At 34.8% G+C, this 19,441-nt stretch overlaps 2 protein-coding genes across 3 annotated transcripts in view; one reads left to right on the top strand and one right to left on the bottom strand.

Moving 5' to 3' along the window:
* Window positions 1-19,441, top strand: part of LOC306988964 (uncharacterized protein) — a 191,620-nt gene that overhangs the window by 49,930 nt on the left and 122,249 nt on the right. The gene's annotated exons all lie outside the window — the stretch shown is intronic.
* LOC306988956 (uncharacterized protein) overlaps window positions 9,040-19,441 on the bottom strand; it is a 170,650-nt gene continuing 160,248 nt past the window's right edge. For both annotated transcript variants that reach the window (XM_079594202.1, XM_079594201.1), the window contains 2 exons: window positions 11,233-11,349; window positions 9,040-9,686 (listed from right to left, as the gene is read on the bottom strand). In XM_079594202.1, coding sequence (XP_079450328.1) covers window positions 9,616-9,686; window positions 11,233-11,349 — 188 coding nt within the window. In that variant the 3' untranslated portion in view covers window positions 9,040-9,615. The remainder of the gene's footprint in view (window positions 9,687-11,232; window positions 11,350-19,441) is intronic.

Here is a 19,441-nt window from a genome sequence, read left to right on the forward strand (position 1 = left end):
TTGATTATATTTGTACTGTAGCCTATATTCGCCTATATCCACCCTAGAAGATGATCTGAGAGCACAGTATGTAAAGCACACACTCCAATTATAGCCTATCAAATACATTTCTAAAACATTTTCTACCCTGCTGACAAATCCAGTCTAAGGTGTTTTTGGTCTGAAGTGCATTATGTGATTTCTGATGGTCTGGTTTTTGGTTTTGGAAGCTGGGAGATCAGTTTATATCAGCTCCAAACAAGGCCAGCGTATACAGGCTGTCTGCTACTGAAATACACTGTCAAAATGCTCTACAGGATGTTGCTTCTGAGAAAAGTGAGAAGTGAGAAAAAATAAGAAAAAGAGAATGCCTAACATTTAATAGTCTATTGCAGAAAATACTGCACTGTTATTGCCATGTAAATGCCATATAGTAGACCATATATCAATACACCATGTTATCTGATTTCATCGCTGTACTGCCATTTCAAAATTATACTAAAAATACTTAAAATAATTATGATGAGGTTGTTGCTGGAAATGAGTCAAACATTTCTGTAGCAAGTTGAAGCACATTGAGCGTTAAAGTGACAAATATTTATTCAGTGTGAAATGACACAGTTCAGAAACTAATAGAAATAGATGAAACTGCGCTTCACATGATCACACCAACAAATGTGTGAACTTTAGTCATGTGCTTCATAAACATGGTGACCATATTTCATATATATAGTTCCTAAAATAAAACTGGTAAAACTTCAAGAAGTTGCAGTGAGCAACTAGGCCTAATGAAAAAATCTCAAAACAAGATCCATTTTCAATTATTGTGTTTTTAGAGGATTATTTATTATGCACAACATGTTGATAATTAATGAAAGTGCGAGGGGTATCTTCATTTTGCTTGTTGTTCTTGGAAGCTTCTTATAAGCAGGTTACTAATTTGGATATATGGTTCAGAGATATGGTACGGATATAGAAGATAACAATGACGATATCTTAAACTTGTTTCACAAAAACCTGACCATCAATTAATCCACTACAAACTGATTCATATGTGTCTCATCTGGTTAACAAACCAAAACAGGGTTTGAAAAGAGATTATATCTAAATAATTCTGTAGTGCTTGATAATATAATAAAACTATAGGCTATGAGTGAAGTTTGTGAACAGACTTTGAAGTTGACTTGACAGAGAGCCCTTGTCTGAATGTTCAAAATAAAATTTCAAACTTGAAGTTTAAAGATTTTACTTAAGATCAATAAAATGATATATTAGCCAGCATATTAACACATCATTAACATAGTCTACGGTTTAGCACATTGCTAGCATGTTTTTAGCATTAGTAGCCTACATTGTTGCTCACATGATTTAACACATTGCTTGCGAGTTTTAACATCTTGCTAACACGATTAGCACATCGCTAACATGTTTTAACATGTTGCTTCAAATATTGTTCAAAAGTTTTGACTCCCTCAATAAAGGTTTATGGGATTTTTAAAACACTGAGCATCGGTGCAACGCCAGAAACGTTTTCTTCAGTTCAGAGTCTCAAGTCAACAGACATGGAGGAGATGGTTGCTGAGAAAGTGAAAACACAGTCACTTGTCTCCATCTACTGGATTAATGATGTAACATAAGGGACACTGACAGAACAAAATAATTCTAAAAAAATAAAAAAAAGTTTGCTCTATTACTGTGACTTTTCAAAATACAACTGTAAAGCCTATCAATGGTGTACATTAAAATGTCCAATCCAGTTGTTATTTCAATTCATTTTATTGACAACTATTAAATAAATAGGCTTGGATGGTAGTAAGTTGATAAGTTTAAAAGGATTCATACACATAAATCAGTGCAGATGTCCAATAAGTTCACTGAATTTCAGTGATTCAAAACAGTGACAAAGACTTACTCCTAAAATAGAGCCAGAAAAACACCCTTATTATTTGTGCCACGACATTCACAAACAAAACATTTAAAAACAACATTCCTCAAAAAAACATACATTAATTAGCCTATACATTTCAACCATACATCACATAACGTTACCTGGAAACAGCTTACAACAACTGTTTTTCAAACCAGGAGCAAACCATCATTTCAGCCTGCCCAATATTTAGATACACATGATTATCACACATTTAAAAACAGTTACATCAAACACAGCCTTTTCAATAAGGAAACTCACTCCTACCTATCTGGCGTTGTCTCTCTCAACAACTACAGCTTATGACAACTGTTTTACAATTCAGGAATGTATGCTCACAATCTGCACAAAATATTTGAATACACATGATTGTACAAAATATCACATTAAAAACGAATACAATCAATGAGGGTTTGATTTACCTCAAAGACAGAAATATCAGCAGCCGATCTGGCGTTGTCTGTTCAGCGTGCGCGCCGCCATTACTACTGAACTAGCCCTACTCCATTCATAAAGGGGGCATTGGACCGGAAACTACCGTATTCACCCTACCACACAGAACTACCGTAAATACTTCAGTGGTTATATCCATCACCTTATCACACAACCTTATTAGATCTCAGTTGTTGTCTATTCTGGTAATATCACTTATTTTGATTGTCCCTTGGTTAATTATGAACAAGTTAAATTTAGTGAATTTAAAATGTAAGTATTAAAATAATATTACATTTTTGGAAGAAGCTGAAGACCAAACATTTTTAAATAAAGTAAAAATAAGTAGGGCCCACAATCCCACATGGAATTATAAGCAACATGATTTATCAGTTCATGTTCAGTCAGTTTAGTCACTATAAGCTTCATCTGCAGGACAAGCGCATCAGAGGTCAGGGTAAAAAACTCTGACTGAATACAGTGTAGTTAAAAATACTAAATGTAGTTTCAGATGCTTTTAAATGATAAGACAGAACAATACAACAAATAAATAACAAAAATGCACAACACTACATGACATGACGAAGTGATGAATTAAATACTAGTAGGGAATAAACACAAAGTCTGAACTTTAAAATATCACTTAATTCATGTTAACAATATTAAGGGTCAGTTTGTGTCTGCTGAGATACTGTCAAACATCTATGTGGCCTATGGGAACTCAAAGGGACAAAAAAAAACATGAAATGAGAAGTGAAAATAACAACACAAACAAATAATTAATGTGTAAACTCGAATCAAGTCAGCTCTTCATTGCACTTTATTCAGTGTATTTCGTGAGGATTGTAAAAGAGGGAGATGTTTGGTTAATGCTGTTGTTCTCTATATAGACACGGTGTGTAACCGCAGAGAAGAGAAGATGCTGAAATAACCACAAGAACTGAGACCAGTCTACATTACATTTAGATCAGAGAACAGATATACATTTAAGATGATTGCATTTAATGACACATAATCTTTAAATATCCCCTCAAAACTGTATGTTGAATAATTTTTTTTTGTATTTTACCCTCATATAAGAAACACTGTTTCCACAGAATGCTTTAGAAACTTTAGCAGCTCAGTTTCTGAGTTAAAGTGAAACCAGTTTATTTCAGGTCAGTTTATTGTCAGACTGACCCAAATGAATGTTTCTGTTGAGTGGACAAAAGTCTTGCTCCTGTTCCTGCGGTTGACTGATGGGTAAATGGACAAAGGCATTATTTTCCTTTCGGACAGATTTCCACCCAACACAAATTAATAGTAATAAATAAAACAGTGAATCCAGCAACACTGACATCTGATTCTTAGGGACCGTTTGGTATTTATGGAATGGGCCACCAGAGGAAAATAGGGGAGGGTCATGCTTTTTATTCTTTGTTGAGGGGAGGGTCACCCAACTTTTGTATTCATAAAAACAACAAACTTTCAAAGTGGCTTGTTTTGTGCATATTTTTCCATGTAGCTCTCTCAGTCTCGGTCCCCCCATAGCTAGCAGATGGGTCTGACCCAACAAAAATCAGACGCGAAAGATGGAAAGATCAAGTCCAGTTTGGCGCTGTTTGACAGTGCGCACGCGTTCAGAAAAAGAACAGAACGCCAATGAAATGTTTACACGAGCAAATAATAAACTTTTGTGATTGCTAATCACAAGCAGTCCAGTGAGTGTAACTCTACCGCTGCATGTGATGTAGCCTACGTCGCTATCATGTCTGAAAACAAACACAAATAGGCCTAACGCGTGCTAGGGCTGGTTGCTGAGAAAGCGAAAACACGGTCACTTGTCTCCATCTACTGGATTAAAGATGTAACATAAGGGACACTGACAGAACAAAATAATTCTAAAACAAAAACAAAAAGTTTGCTCTATTATTGTGACTTTTCAAAATACAACCTTATTAGATCTCAGTTGTTGTCTATTATGGTAATATCACTGCTTTTGATTACTACGGAGAGTATAAAGGTTCTCTGTTTGTTTAAAACAGCAAAAGTGAAACGTGCTCTGTGGGGGCCCACTGGGCAATACTGGTGTAAGACACCACCCCAGTTGAGGACGTCCCTGGATTGTAGGTCCAGTGGCACCGCAAACCTGCTCAATCACTTCCATCTCAGATGGGGTTTTAATTATTATTTAGATTATTTTAATGTCTTCTATGTAAAGCACTTTGAATTACCACTGTTTAGCTTTGCATTTACTGAATGAGCACTGTGCCACTGTTCGTCCGACTGTTTGCACTGTATTTTATTTTCTAAACTGTTTTAATTATTCTTATTTCTTTTATTATTTATGTAATTATTTTAATTTCTTCTATGTAAAGCACTTTGAATTACCACTGTGTATGAAATGTGCTATATAAATAAACTTGCCTTGCCTTGCCTTGCCTTGATTGTCCCTTGGTTAATTATGAACAAGTTAAATTTAGTGAATTTAAAATGTAAATATTTAAATAATATTACATTTTTGGAAGAAGCTGAAGACCATACATTTTTAAATAAAGTAAAAATAAGTAGGGCCCACAATCCCACATGGAATTATAAGCAACATGATTTATCAGTTCATGTTCAGTCAGTTTAGTCACTATAAGCTTCATCTGCAGGACAAGCGCATCAGAGGTCTGGGTAAAAACAACTCTGACGGAATACAGCGTAGTTAAAAATACTAAATGTAGTTTCAGATGCTTTTAAATGATAAGACAGAACCATACAACAAATAAATATAAAAAATGCACAACACTGTATGTCATGACGAAGTGATGAATTAAATACTAGTAGGGAATAAACAAAGTCTGAACTTTAAAATATCACTTAATTCATGTTAACAACATTAAGGGTCAGTTTGTGTCTGCTGAGATACTGTCAAACATCTGCAGGATGTGGCCTATGGGAACTCAAAGGGACAAAAAAATATATGAAATGAGAAGTGAAAATAACAACACAAACAAATAATTAATGTGTAAACTCGAATCAAGTCACTTCTTCATTGCACTTTATTCATTGTATTTTGTAAGGATTGTAAAAGATGGAGAGGTTTGGTTAATGCTGTTGTTCTCTATAGACACGGTCTGTAACCGCAGAGAAGAGAAGATGCTGAAATAACCACAAGAACTGAGATCATCTGCAGTCTACATTACATTTAGATCAGAGAACAGATATCCATTTAAGATGAATGCATTTCTAAATATCCCCTCAAAACAGTACTGTTGAATAAAAAAAAAGGTGTATTTTACCCTCATGCAAGAAACACTGTTTCCACAGAATGCTTTAGAAACTTTAGCAGCTCAGTTTCTGAGTTAAAGTGAAACCAGTTTATTTCAGGTTAGTTTATTGTCAGACTGACCCAAATGAATGTTTCTGTTGAGTGGACAAACGTCTTGCTCCTGTTCCTGCGGTTGACTGATGAGTAAATGGACAAAGGCATTATTTTCCTTTCGGACAGATTTCCACCCAACACAAATTAATAGTAAAAAATAAAACAGTGCAGCAACACTGACATCTGATTCTTAATCTTTGTGCATCATTGATCAGCTTTTATATCTCTCTATCTCATGACATATTGTGTATCACAGCAGCATCGAAATAAACCAGCGCTGCAAAATTTTGGAAATAAAAATAACACAGCAGACTCTATGAGAATAAGAGCTGTGTCAAGTATCTATGGAAACAAGTGATAAACACAGGTTTCTGTTTTGCGGTGTTATTAGAAGATAAGGACTAAAAAACAGGATGTGAAACTGATCCACGACATCAGTATTTGAGCTTGTGGTGGCAAACACAATTCTATCACTGAATAAGAGACAAACATTTCCAATAGTCTTTGATGAGGTTTATTTTTTTGCAGGAAAAGGCCAGCAGTCGTACACGTACGTACACACACACACACACACACACACACACACACACACACACACACACACACACACACACACACACACACACACACACACACACACACACACACACACACACACAGAGTGTCTGCAGAGTGTGACAGTGAAGGGAGGGCATCCTTCCTCCTTTATAGTCTTGACTTCCAGAATGTTCTTTCTAGGCCAATGATGGTATTACATGGAACAATCTTTGATGACTTGCTCATCACATTTTATCCTCCTGTCACATACCAACTCTCTTTACCATTCCAATACATATTCCATATTAGAATAAGGTTTGTGTGTGTGCTCTTTAACTGTCATATGATGGTCACACACATCTTAAAGATAACATTTCTTCCACAAGCTTCATTGCTCTTATCAGTGAGTAGCACGCTGACTGAAGGAGTCTTCTGATTGGCTGAAGAGTTTTTCTCACCCGTTTGGCTCTTTCGAGTTTCATGAAATCAAGTTTTTTCAGGCATAAAGCCATACAATGATTTACCTCAACGGGTTGAAGAAAATGATTCACGCTGTTTTGTTCTGTTTATTTGTATGTTCTAAATAGGCAATATAAAGCCTTTGAAGCATTACAATTATTTAGATGTTTTATATATTTATAATCTAATCTTGTTCTTCAGGAGTGTTTAGTGTTGAGACTGATGAGATAAACGTCCAGCCTACATTCCCATGAGGGTCATTCACATGGGCCATGTATGTTAGCCCATAGGGACACATGATGGGTCAACAGTGGGCTCTAATTGAAGCTGTTTTAGATGTTCATTATGGGCTCACTTGGGTCACAAATGTGTGCTAGCTGTTTAGCTGCGGTAGTTCGGCTGGCTTCATTAAGTTTGTCAATTGTTACTGAATTCCAAAAATGTTCAAGATTATCCAATTATATAAAAGCAACAGTAGAACTTGGTTCATATAAAATGAAATATAGCCTACATATTTTATCTTGATAGTGAGTTTATATCCCTTGACACGCAGCAGATATTGTTCAAGTGTGAGTGAGGGGCGACCATTTATTTTTCTCAAATGAGAAGCCAGGATCGGAGGGAAGGCACACGCTAATCATTTTGGCTCAAGGGGAAGGTTATGAAACTGCTTTCCTTTTGAGCACTTTTTTTTTGTAGATAGGCCTACATAAATAAAAGTCAAGGAACATGAATTATTATTATATTAAATTATTATATAATCATGTAAAACATATGAAATACTTAAAGGTACAATAGGTGATCTGGGAAATGTTAACTTTAGCCTGCTAGCATTGAAAGCATACGATCCCACCTTTATACTGTAAATGGCCGTCCAGAGCCAGACCTCCTCCAAAACACATTCATGCGCACAGACCAGAAGAGAGACGACCAGAGACAACGTTATTGGATTACATCATGTGTGATTCACTGGTGAGAAAACTTGACAGTACAGTGAGTAACAGAACTACAGTAATGAACATAAACAACTGTTTGCCTGCCATTCTCGCTTTATCTGTACAGTACAGTATACATGAATGCACTGATAACGTATGATATTTGAATGTGTGTGTATGTGTGTGTGTGTGTGTGTGTGTGTACTCTTGTTACAGGATGTTCTGAGGTGAAATACTGCCACGCAGGGGAGGTAAAATGACCATCTGTCATCCAGATAATCGATGGAGATATTCTTCTGACATTTTCTGTTTATCTGTGCCTTAACCAATCAGAATCACTCAATCTGACGTGATGATGTAGTTTAGTGACTTGTGTGAGAGTATTATTGCTGTTGTAATAAGTGTGTACGGCAGCGGCCTATGAACTCCTCGCTGAGTGTTGAAACTGACTTCTGCTGATCAAACTGCAAACTATTCTTCAGTAAAAATCGCTAAATTTCAGCAACTCGGAATCCATCCATCCTGTTCACTCTGACACCATAATATGGTCTGAGGACAACATCAGAATAAATAAGCTAATTCAAACGTTTCTCCCTTAATCTCGCAGCGAATCACGCTGTAACGTTACTGTCTGACCAAGCTGAATGGTCAGTGCGACGGGCAAATGCTAACGTCCTTAAAGAGATTTTAGGAAACTTTTCTGTGGCACCAGTGCGAGCGCTAACAAACCGTCGCACCGGCAGAAAATGAGCTGGGTTTAGTTAGTTTTTTTACACTATAAAAAAAGAAACATCTGGTTTTAGATACACCATCTGGTGCACCTGGACATATCATCAGTGATGTAACCTAAGATCACGGGGGGTTTCGGGTCTTTCAACAATCAGACCCCGTCCCCTAGGCGACCCAGCCGGGGTGATCAAGTCCCAGCTTAGAGTGAAAGACTGGAGGTAAACCACCGGGTGTATGATAGGGCTTAAAGACCCTCCATTATAAACAAGACCATCATTCAATGTGAGAAACTTTGACTCATAACCCATAATATCTATTGTTGAATTTGCAGCAAATTTCTGTCATTTATTCATTTTGAGCTCCTGAAGTTTTTGCATCTGAAACATCAGCTTTGTTTTTCTCCTTGTGTTCCTTACAGAATTCTGAAATGACGGAGGTGGTTTATACATGTTTCACCGCAGATCAATGATCAAACTCTCTGTGATTCTGTTTCTTTACAAATTATGTGTTGATCATTGTATTGACATTTGTTGGGAGTACAGTACATAAATCGCTATATAAATGAGAAAAAAAGGCATTTCAAATAAAGAGTTTTAACTCACTATAAATCAGTATGTGTCTGAGTAATATACTGAATTCTTTAAATCTATTATTATACTATTTTGAAAACAAACATGCAACACAATTATGGCAAAACAAGCATTTATTTGCATAATACTCATCCACAATGAGAACTGAAAAAACTGTTCAGACAGTAAGATCATTTGTAACTTTAGGATGAACACAGAATGTCAGAGCGACGTTCTGAGCTTTTAACACTTCAGTCCTCATGAATTCACTCACTTTACATTTAAGATTTCTATATTCTTGCAAGGTTTTTAAGAAGGCAATCATTTGAAAGTATTTAAGCATACATTGAATAAAAAACAAACAAATGTAACAGTGCAAAAACATCAAATAAAAAATAAGCCATCAAGAAAAAAAGCATATACAGATCAAGTTCAGTTTGAGTATTTCTGATATAATCTGTAAAAATGTAACAATAATCGAGCCTTCTTACAAAGTGTAACAAACTAAATCACCATAAAGCAGTCAAACTGACTTTAATACAAGAACAATATGATCAGCATTAGTGTAGAAGACAGAGTTACATTAACTTCATAATGAACAAAATAATGTTTCTTTTTATGCCAAATCAAACAAAACTCTTCATGTATTAATCTCAAAAGCACACATGTGGACTTCAAACACTGTTAATGTGTATATTGTTACAATATATCATCACTGTTTGCAGTCTCATCTTTCAAAGGATCGTTTGTTCCGTTATTTTCCGCAACATCTGTCAGAAAACAAAGAAAGAATCACAGAAGTTAAAAGAGAAATAAACAGTCTTCCGTCTGCATATAACACTGACGCAGCATTGCATTTCAATTTACTGTATTAACAGTGTTCATTAAATTAACTAATGAAGCCATATTAACAAAGATGTAATGCTGAGTGTTATCAACAGTGAAGTCAGGGCTCCTGCTGTATTAATTAAACAGTTTGTTTAAACAATGAATCTTTTCATTCATTGTTAAATTTACTCGCTTAACAGACCAGGAGTGGCACTGAACAATTATCAATGGATTGATTTAAAAAAAATAAAATAATAATAATTATGTACATTTAATGAATACATACAAAAATAATAGATTCCTTCATTTTATTTTAAAGTGTCACTCCAAGTTTATTGTGTTTCAAACAGTGAAGAATCTACTCAAACGGGAAAATTAATATATTATAAAAATATTTAAATACAATAATTAAATCTGTGAAAACTAAACACATCTTTCTTTTAAATGGCAAGTTAGTATAGAATATACAGTATGAGATTGCTCACATGTGCATCTTTTTCCTTGAATATATTACAACAAGGTTAATATCTAAATGAAGGTCAGTGTGTCACACAGGGAAAAGTATTTGTAAGAATTCTCTGTAGTGAAGCCAAGAAAATCTGACAAAGCATCCTGAGCAGTATTTTGATTCCCTTGCAGGTAACAAACACATTTTTTCATCTTTTGTAAAGCTTTAATTTTCATGGGCATAAGAACAACAATCTGACCGACATGTAAAGCAGCCGATCACAGTTCTTCTTGTCTATAGTTGCTAACTTGCTATATGCTCAGATTTGTTGTGAAAACTACCTTTACATTTATACTCAAAAGCACTTCCTGTATCAATCTGGTATCTTGTAAACAGATTTTTAGAAGGCGAATAAAGCAAGCCAATCAGATCAGATCGTATTGGATGGAGAACATGTTCTGCCAGTAATTTTAGTCTGTGCTGAAGTTGCTAAATAATCTTATCAGACCAAACATCTTCATTATCTAATTTTAAACATTTAATGTTCAGTGTGCAGATTTGTGTTTGCAGTATGAACTTGCAGAAGTACAATGTTGCTTTTAATTGATTATACAGCAATTGTATTATTTTATTATTAATTGTTATTATTCTTAGTTAAATACCTAAGCTTATTTTATGTTAAGTTGTAAGAAATAGGTGACCTCTCTATCTCAGGACATGTCCAGGATATGATGCACTATTTACTCTTCAGTCTAAAGTTAAATAGTTTCTTTGTAATGTGTTTAATATATATTTACAATATTTAATATCTTAATTATAGATTAATGAGGCCACATCATACACAGACACAACAAATGGTGCAATTGTTGCTGAGATCAAACACTATCATATTTGCAAATACTATGTTAAGTTTGAGTTTTCTACAGACACACAGATGCAGATCACAGATCAGTGTCTGCCCTTCATCTGTTATTGTTTAACAGTATTCAGACTTCACTCAGGTTTATTTCCAAATTATGTGACCTGTGGGTGATACTTACCCTTAGGCCTTTTTAGTTTAGAGATCTTCCAGCGAAGGTAAATTACACCAGCAACTGCCAACACCAGCAGAACAGCGACAACAATCCCTGCTACAGCACCTGGAGACAGACCTGAATCTGTAATGATAAAGACAGACATTAGTGTGAATGTGTCTGATCTATAACACACACTATAAACATCAGCACTATATAACCTGAGTGTAGATCTGATCCTGTAATGATAAAGACACACATTAGTGTGAATGTGTCTGATCTATAACACACACTCTACACATCAACACCATATAACCTGAGTGAAGATCTGATACTGTAATGATAAAGACACACATTAGTGTTAATGTGTCTGATCTATAACACACACTATAAACATCAGCACTATATAACCTGAGTTTAGATCTGATACTGTAATGATAAAGACAGACATTAGTGTGAGTGTGTCTGATCTATAACACACACTATAAACATCAGCACTATATAACCTGAGTGTAGATCTGATACTGTAATGATAAAGACACACATTAGTGTGAATGTGTCTGATCTATAACACACACTATAAACATCAGCGCTATATAACCTGAGTGAAGATCTGATACTGTAATGATAAAGACAGACATTAGTGTGAATGTGTCTGATCTATAACACACACTATAAACATCAGCACTATATAACCTGAGTGAAGATCTGATACTGTAATGATAAAGACACACATTAGTGTTAATGTGTCTGATCTATAACACACACTATAAACATCAGCACTATATAACCTGAGTGTAGATCTGATACTGTAATGATAAAGACAGACATTAGTGTGAATGTGTCTGATCTATAACACACTATAAACATCAGCACTATATAACCTGAGTGTAGATCTGATACTGTAATGATAAAGACAGACATTAGTGTGAATGTGTCTGATCTATAACAAACACTATAAACATCAGCACTATATAACCTGAGTGTAGATCTGATACTGTAATGATCAAGACAGACATTAGTGTGAATGTGTCTGATCTATAACAAACACTATAAACATCAGCACTATATAACCTGAGTGTAGATCTGATACTGTAATGATAAAGACAGACATTAGTGTGAATGTGTCTGATCTATAACAAACACTATAAACATCAGCACTATATAACCTGAGTGTAGATCTGATACTGTAATGATAAAGACAGACATTAGTGTGAATGTGTCTGATCTATAACACACACTATAAACATCAGCACTATATAACCTGAGTGAAGATCTGATACTGTAATGATAAAGACACACATTAGTGTTAATGTGTCTGATCTATAACACACACTATAAACATCAGCACTATATAACCTGAGTGTAGATCTGATACTGTAATGATAAAGACAGACATTAGTGTGAATGTGTCTGATCTATAACACACTATAAACATCAGCACTATATAACCTGAGTGTAGATCTGATACTGTAATGATAAAGACAGACATTAGTGTGAATGTGTCTGATCTATAACACACTATAAACATCAGCACTATATAACCTGAGTGTAGATCTGATACTGTAATGATAAAGACAGACATTAGTGTGAATGTGTCTGATCTATAACAAACACTATAAACATCAGCACTATATAACCTGAGTGAAGATCTGATACTGTAATGATAAAGACACACATTAGTGTTAATGTGTCTGATCTATAACACACACTATAAACATCAGCACTATATAACCTGAGTGTAGATCTGATACTGTAATGATAAAGACAGACATTAGTGTGAGTGTGTCTGATCTATAACACACACTATAAACATCAGCACTATATAACCTGAGTGTAGATCTGATACTGTAATGATAAAGACAGACATTAGTGTGAATGTGTCTGATCTATAACAAACACTATAAACATCAGCACTATATTACCTGCTTTTATGATCTGAGACTTTAAACCCCGCTTGACAATTGTACTGGCTACTGTATACAGGCCACCAGGGCACAATACAAACCATCAAAGAATTTGCTGATTTTCTATCAGAGTTAGTACTGGCTGCAGATAAAGTCGTAATTGTTGGTGATTTTAATATACATGTAGATAATGAAAAAGACGCATTGGGATTTGCATTTAGAGACATTTCCTAACTCTATTGGAGTTAGACAACACATGTCAGGACCTACTCATTGTCGTAGTCATACTCTAAGCCTAATATTATCACAGGAAATCAATGTTGATGCCGTTGAAATTCTGCAGCAGAGCGATGACATAGAGTTGAGAACCCCTGATCTAGACCGTCAAAAACATGATTAATACTGATAGCATGCCAGTTGAGATGGACTCCGTAACTGCATTGATGTATTCATTATTTAGTGTGTTACTTTCCTGGAAGTAGTTCACTTCACTCTTATTTGTTGTTTAAACTATTAAACAACTTTAAATGAAAGAAAATATTTAAGTAAAGTTGAAGTCCCCTGTCATTTATTGCACCCTGTAGTACCTCTGTTGTCTTTAACAAGTCTACAACCCCTCCAGAAGCCTGTCCTCACTGAGTGGCGCCTTGTGGTTCCATCACAGAGAGGCACACAATCACTCTCCAGTACATTTTCGTTCACAGTTACTTGCTGCTGGAATGATCTACCCAACCCCATCCAGAACGCCAAATCCCTCAAAGAGCTGAAAACTCTGAAATCGTGAGCACTTAAATATGCAATAGGAGATTCTCTACCGAAACATTTTTTAATGGTTGAAAGTCTCCTCATATCCTGATAGCAATCACTATGTTAAGCGGCCTAAATGTATTTTTATAATAAATATATATATATATTTGGAAGGTGTAGGCCCATAAAATGTTTGTTCAATCATTGCATTCGATCTGAACGAAATGACAGCATGTGTTCCCTGTCCGCCAACATGTGTTTGCAAACCACTGTCATACGTCATCAGCGCTTTTCATGTACACTGTACAGGCAGAGCGAGAATGGCAGGCAAACAGCAACCTAACTTTCCTTCTGAACTGACAACAAGAGGCAAGTATCTACATTTCAGGTTTAACAGGTGACTTTGCCCTATGCAGATAATTCAATGAAATTCGACTGTATTGCTGCTACAGTATGTCCTGAAATCGTATGTCCTGTGACTTTTCCTTCGTCCATGCACTTATTATTCTTTATTCTCTATTTAATGCCTTCTTATGACGAATCTCTTTGTTACGTACGCTATTACCCAGACATCTTAAATAGGGAGACATAACAATCATATTAACATGTCCAAGTTTTTTTCTGCACAGACTTGAGAATTGATGACTGAATTGAACACATATTAATGACTGATTTAATGCAATCACATTTTATAGCATGGCAAAAAATAAAACAAACAAACTCTACTCACTCCTGACAAGACCAATTCATCTTTTGTATTTGTTGAATTTGCTGATGCTGGTCTGTAGTTTATAGACACCAGGGTCTGTGTTTGTGATATTTGTGATGTTCAGAGATCCAGTCTGATTATCCAGCTGCAGTCTGTCTCTGAATCTCCCATCATGAACATCTTCATATAATGAGAACTCACTGACCGCTCTGTTGATTTCATCTATACGGGTGTTTTCAGGTTCATACATCCACAGTATCTGATCATCTCTCTGAGTTTTAGTATCAGTCTGAAGAGTGACCGAATCTTCTTCCATCACTGACATAATGTTCATTTCTAGAGAAAATACAGAAACAGTTTCTATGAGATTAACATTTAATAATACTTTAAGTAATTTCAGTGAACACATGCAACTTTATTAGTCACTGGCCACTTTATTAGTCAAATCCCTCACTGGCTGGCCGGAAACCGGAAGTTGGGCCGATCAGCCGGATCTTACATAATTATGAAAATATTATAAAATAATATTAGAAATTAAGTATTATTCAACAAAACAGACATTTAACATAATACAACTTTATATGCCTCTTGTTTCTTCTTTTTTTAAAGTTGTGAAAATAACTCTAGATTCCTCTTTGCTGCAACTCTCTGAAGCATCAATGTTATAGTTCTGTCAATAGATAGTATTTCCTTTACACATATTTCATTTGTTATTACACATTATTCTCTTAACTTACACTCATAGCTAAATTTTTTTATTTACAAAAACAACAACAGGTTTTGAAGAATAAACCTCTGATTATTCCACATCTTCTAAACTGTTCTCAGAAAATGAATCGAGATTTTAATCCAGTTATCAGATTGTAAGACTTGAGTAACTCACCGGTGACAGTAACACTGAATATGTCATGTAGTGTCTGAGCTGTGGTCCAGATCTTTAGTTTATAGAGTCCAGTATGGTTAGTTCTGCTGTTTGTGATGGTCAGAGATCCAGTCTGATGATCCAGCTTCAGTCTGCCATTGAATCCCACATCATCACCCTCAGATGTGGAGAAGCGTCCAGCTGCTTTATTCATCTGAGCTATGATTGTATCACCAAACCACCACTGAGCTGAATCATCTTCTGGTATTACAGATCGAGGTTTTAGAGTGACAGAATCTCCCTCCATCACTATCAGTGTCACATCAACTTTCTCCACACCAAAAACACCTGGTGGGGGGAAAATAAATAAAAGATGATAAATCCTGCCATTTAGGTTTTTTTTTAATTCAGTGCAACAAATGTTACAGTGAATGTACCCTGAAACACAGTGTTTTTTCATTATTGTACTGGGTGCTCTTTATGTGGCTGAAACAGAGATATGGAGAATCCACAACTGAGTCTGTGTCACTGCTGTGTCCTGGCTCTGCTGTTATTTAGTTTACTAACTGGCTAACACAGACTCTGAGCATGCTTTTTAAAGTTCATTTTTAATGTTAACCACACTTTACACTTTATATGTTTGATATAAATTGTAGTATTTCTAATTATTATTATAAATATATTTTTTTATTTTATTGTTTTATATAAAGGTGGATTGCATAATATTTCAATAAATAGGTTTATCACACATCAACCTAACTTATCCAAAAATATTTTGGTTAAAGTAGGGAGACTGGGCATAGTTGCAACATGTTTTTTTTTTTTTTTTTTTTTTACTTCTATGTATTTTGGAGTTCTTCTAAGCCAGTGCATTCAAAATATGATTCAGTAAAAAGTGTGTGATTAAATGGCATACCTGTTATATTTGCAGTACAAACCGAAAATGTGTGGTTTAGTTTCAAACACAAGGAGTTACATTTTACAATTCATACCCGACCGATATTTAATAAAATAAAAAGAGTTGTGCAGAATATTACAGGTCGTCGCCGCCCTCTAGTGTTCACTACCAAACAAACCAAAGGTTCCTCATATTGATGTCGCTTCTCTGACCAAATCCAAACTGAATGAGAGAAGTGATGCTGCCACATCAGGATAAGAATGGGCTCGTATCAAATTGTCCAGGTCTCGTGATTTCTGCGAAAGCGTTACGCCATACTATTTCAAAATCTTTAAAAAAAAAAAGAAGGAAAAATCACGCAGTCGCAGAGAGAGTAGACTGTAAAATGTTTTTCGGTGTTCTGATTGGTCGTTTCTGCATATTTTGGAGGTCAACTCAGTCCGTCATGACCCTGGAGAAAAGGAAATGTATTTAAATTGTGCTATTTTGGATATACTTAGTATTTAACTTATACTATTAAATGTGTATTCAATGTGTTATTTTTAAACGAGTATATTAAATGTATTTCAAGATATGCTTAAGATCAATTTTAAGCTATTTGCAATATATTTAATGTACTTCAAGAACATTTATACAGCATTTAATCTCATTAAAATGTATTAGCATTACACTAATAGTTTATTATAAAGCCGTTTTATTCAGTATTCAAAATTGTATATTAACATTTTTTAAATAATTAAATAAATGTTAAGACACTCTGAAATCATGAAATCTTTAATATATATGATGTGTACATTGCAAAATAGATACATGAGTAAATAAAAAAAATGTACAGCAGCATAATTATAATCTCTGAACAAAATACATTATAATAAAGATCAGTGAAAAGCTATGGCATTTATACAATTCTTTGAAGAACATTTCAGTTATACCTGTATTACTGAAAGGTACACTATGAATATTACACACTAAATAAATATCACAATGCAATTTTCTGAATTTTTTTTTTAAATACGTTACAGAAAAACAATGTGCAGAAGTGAATAATGCATTATTTACAAACTTAGGCAAATGGCAGAACCAAAAAAACTGAAGAGTGTAAATGTCACATCTTCATCTTCAAGTGGACGATCACTTCTTTGAGTACGACTCATTTTCTGCATCTGAGGGCTTGTGGTTCAGTCGCTGTAGTATTTGAAGACTGCTTTATCACAGGATCTGTGAAAGGGAAGAAGAATTTATATAAAATGAACCAATGGTTAACATTTTTGTATCCATGTTTGAATATATGCATTATAATTAGCATAGATATGCATTAGAATTCCACTGACTTCTCAGTTTACCTTTAAAATCTTTGGATATATCCTCATCAAGCTGGACATGAGTGTCCTTATCCTCTTGTCTGTCGTCACTATACAGCACTCTATGAGTTACATTGAACGTGAGATTAGAAGAAACCCAACACAACTTACAGTGAGCAGAGTTCAATCAAAAAGTCATTGATATTTATTTGCAGCAATAAAGCAACCTGTGAGTATTAGAGGGTATTATGGTTTATTTAAACCTACACTGTAAAAAAAAATCCTGTACAATTTACAGGAATTTACTGGCAAAAAAGTTGCCAATAAAGTCCTGTACAAATGTTGGTAATTGCTGTAAAATTGATTACAGTATAATGCTGTAAATCAATTTACAGTTAATTGTTGCATATAAAATACAGTAATTAGTAGGTTTTTTTACAGTAACATTGAATTAAACTTGTATTTTATTTTACAGCAATATTTTGTAATTTCACTAAAGTACAGTATTTACCTGGCAATAAAGTTGCCAATAAAATCCTGTAAATATATTTTACAGCAATTTTTTGTAATTTCACTAAAGTACAGTATTTACCTGCCAATAAAATTGCCAGAAAATACTGTAAATACCCCCAAAATTCAAGAAGATGCTGTAATAGTTTAACATTTAAAAAGCTGAAAAGAATCATTTTAAACTGTACTGTATTATTTACCATTATATTGATGTAAATGCATTAAAATAAACATAAAAAAACAAACAAAGTCAAAGCTGTTGTAGAAAAATATTTATTAAAATAATAAGCAAATTACTGCAAGACTGGTAACAACAATTTTACTTATTTTTACCTGATTTGCTCACCGACTCCCAAATGAATCGTTCAACGACTCGTTTTTTCCAAACCCCTCCTTTGTGCGACGCTAATCTGCGTTGATTGGTCAGATGACCCAGCAGTGTTTACAGAGATAATACTTATTTTTAACACGGAGTACAATGATGCTTTTATCAATTAAATTGTGTTATAATAATGATTATAGTCCACTGCTTTATAGTTTGTAGTAAAAAACGAAAAATAAGATAAATAATTTAATGTTATGTTAGCGAGCATAGCCCAGAGTTCATATTGTAAAAGCACAATCAGTCTTTGTTTGCATTAGCCCGATGCATAAACATAACGTTTTTACACACAAAAAAATGCAGTTACGTTACTACGAGGTATTACTCTATTCTTTAGACAACTCCGAAAACAACGACAAACACTTCACATATCTCAATACAATTGCCATTGAAGACCTAGAAGCTAAACGGTGCTTACACAACAAACAAAATAATTATTAAGCATGCTACATAAAATATAAAAGCAACAATTATTAACTAGAACGTACATTTCCAGAAGAAAATGTGAATGGTGCTTGCAGTGGCAAAAAACACGACCCGGTTGCTAGAGTGTGGTACATGATTGCATACGAGCAAACAACCATGTCTGTACGATGTTCTGCTGCTGAGATATGGCTTATTCGTGTTGTTCAGGTGGTTGCTAGGGTGTTCTGGGTGGTTGCTAGGGTGTTGCTAGGCGTTTGCTAGGGTGTTCTGGGTGGTTGCTATGGTGTTCTGGGTGGTTGCTATGGTGTTGCTAGGGAGTTCTTAGGTATTTTGGGTGGTTGCTATGGTGTTGCTAGGGAGTTCTAAGGTATTTTGGGTGGTTGCTAGGGTGTTATGGGTGGTTCCTAGGGTGTTTTAAGGTGTTTTGGGTGGTTGCTATGGTGTTGCTAGGGAGTTCTAAGGTATTTTGGGTGGTTGCTAGGGTGTTGCTAGGG

This window comes from Phoxinus phoxinus, assembly GCF_949152265.1.
Source record: "Phoxinus phoxinus genome assembly, chromosome: 20".
NCBI lineage: Eukaryota > Metazoa > Chordata > Actinopteri > Cypriniformes > Leuciscidae > Phoxinus > Phoxinus phoxinus.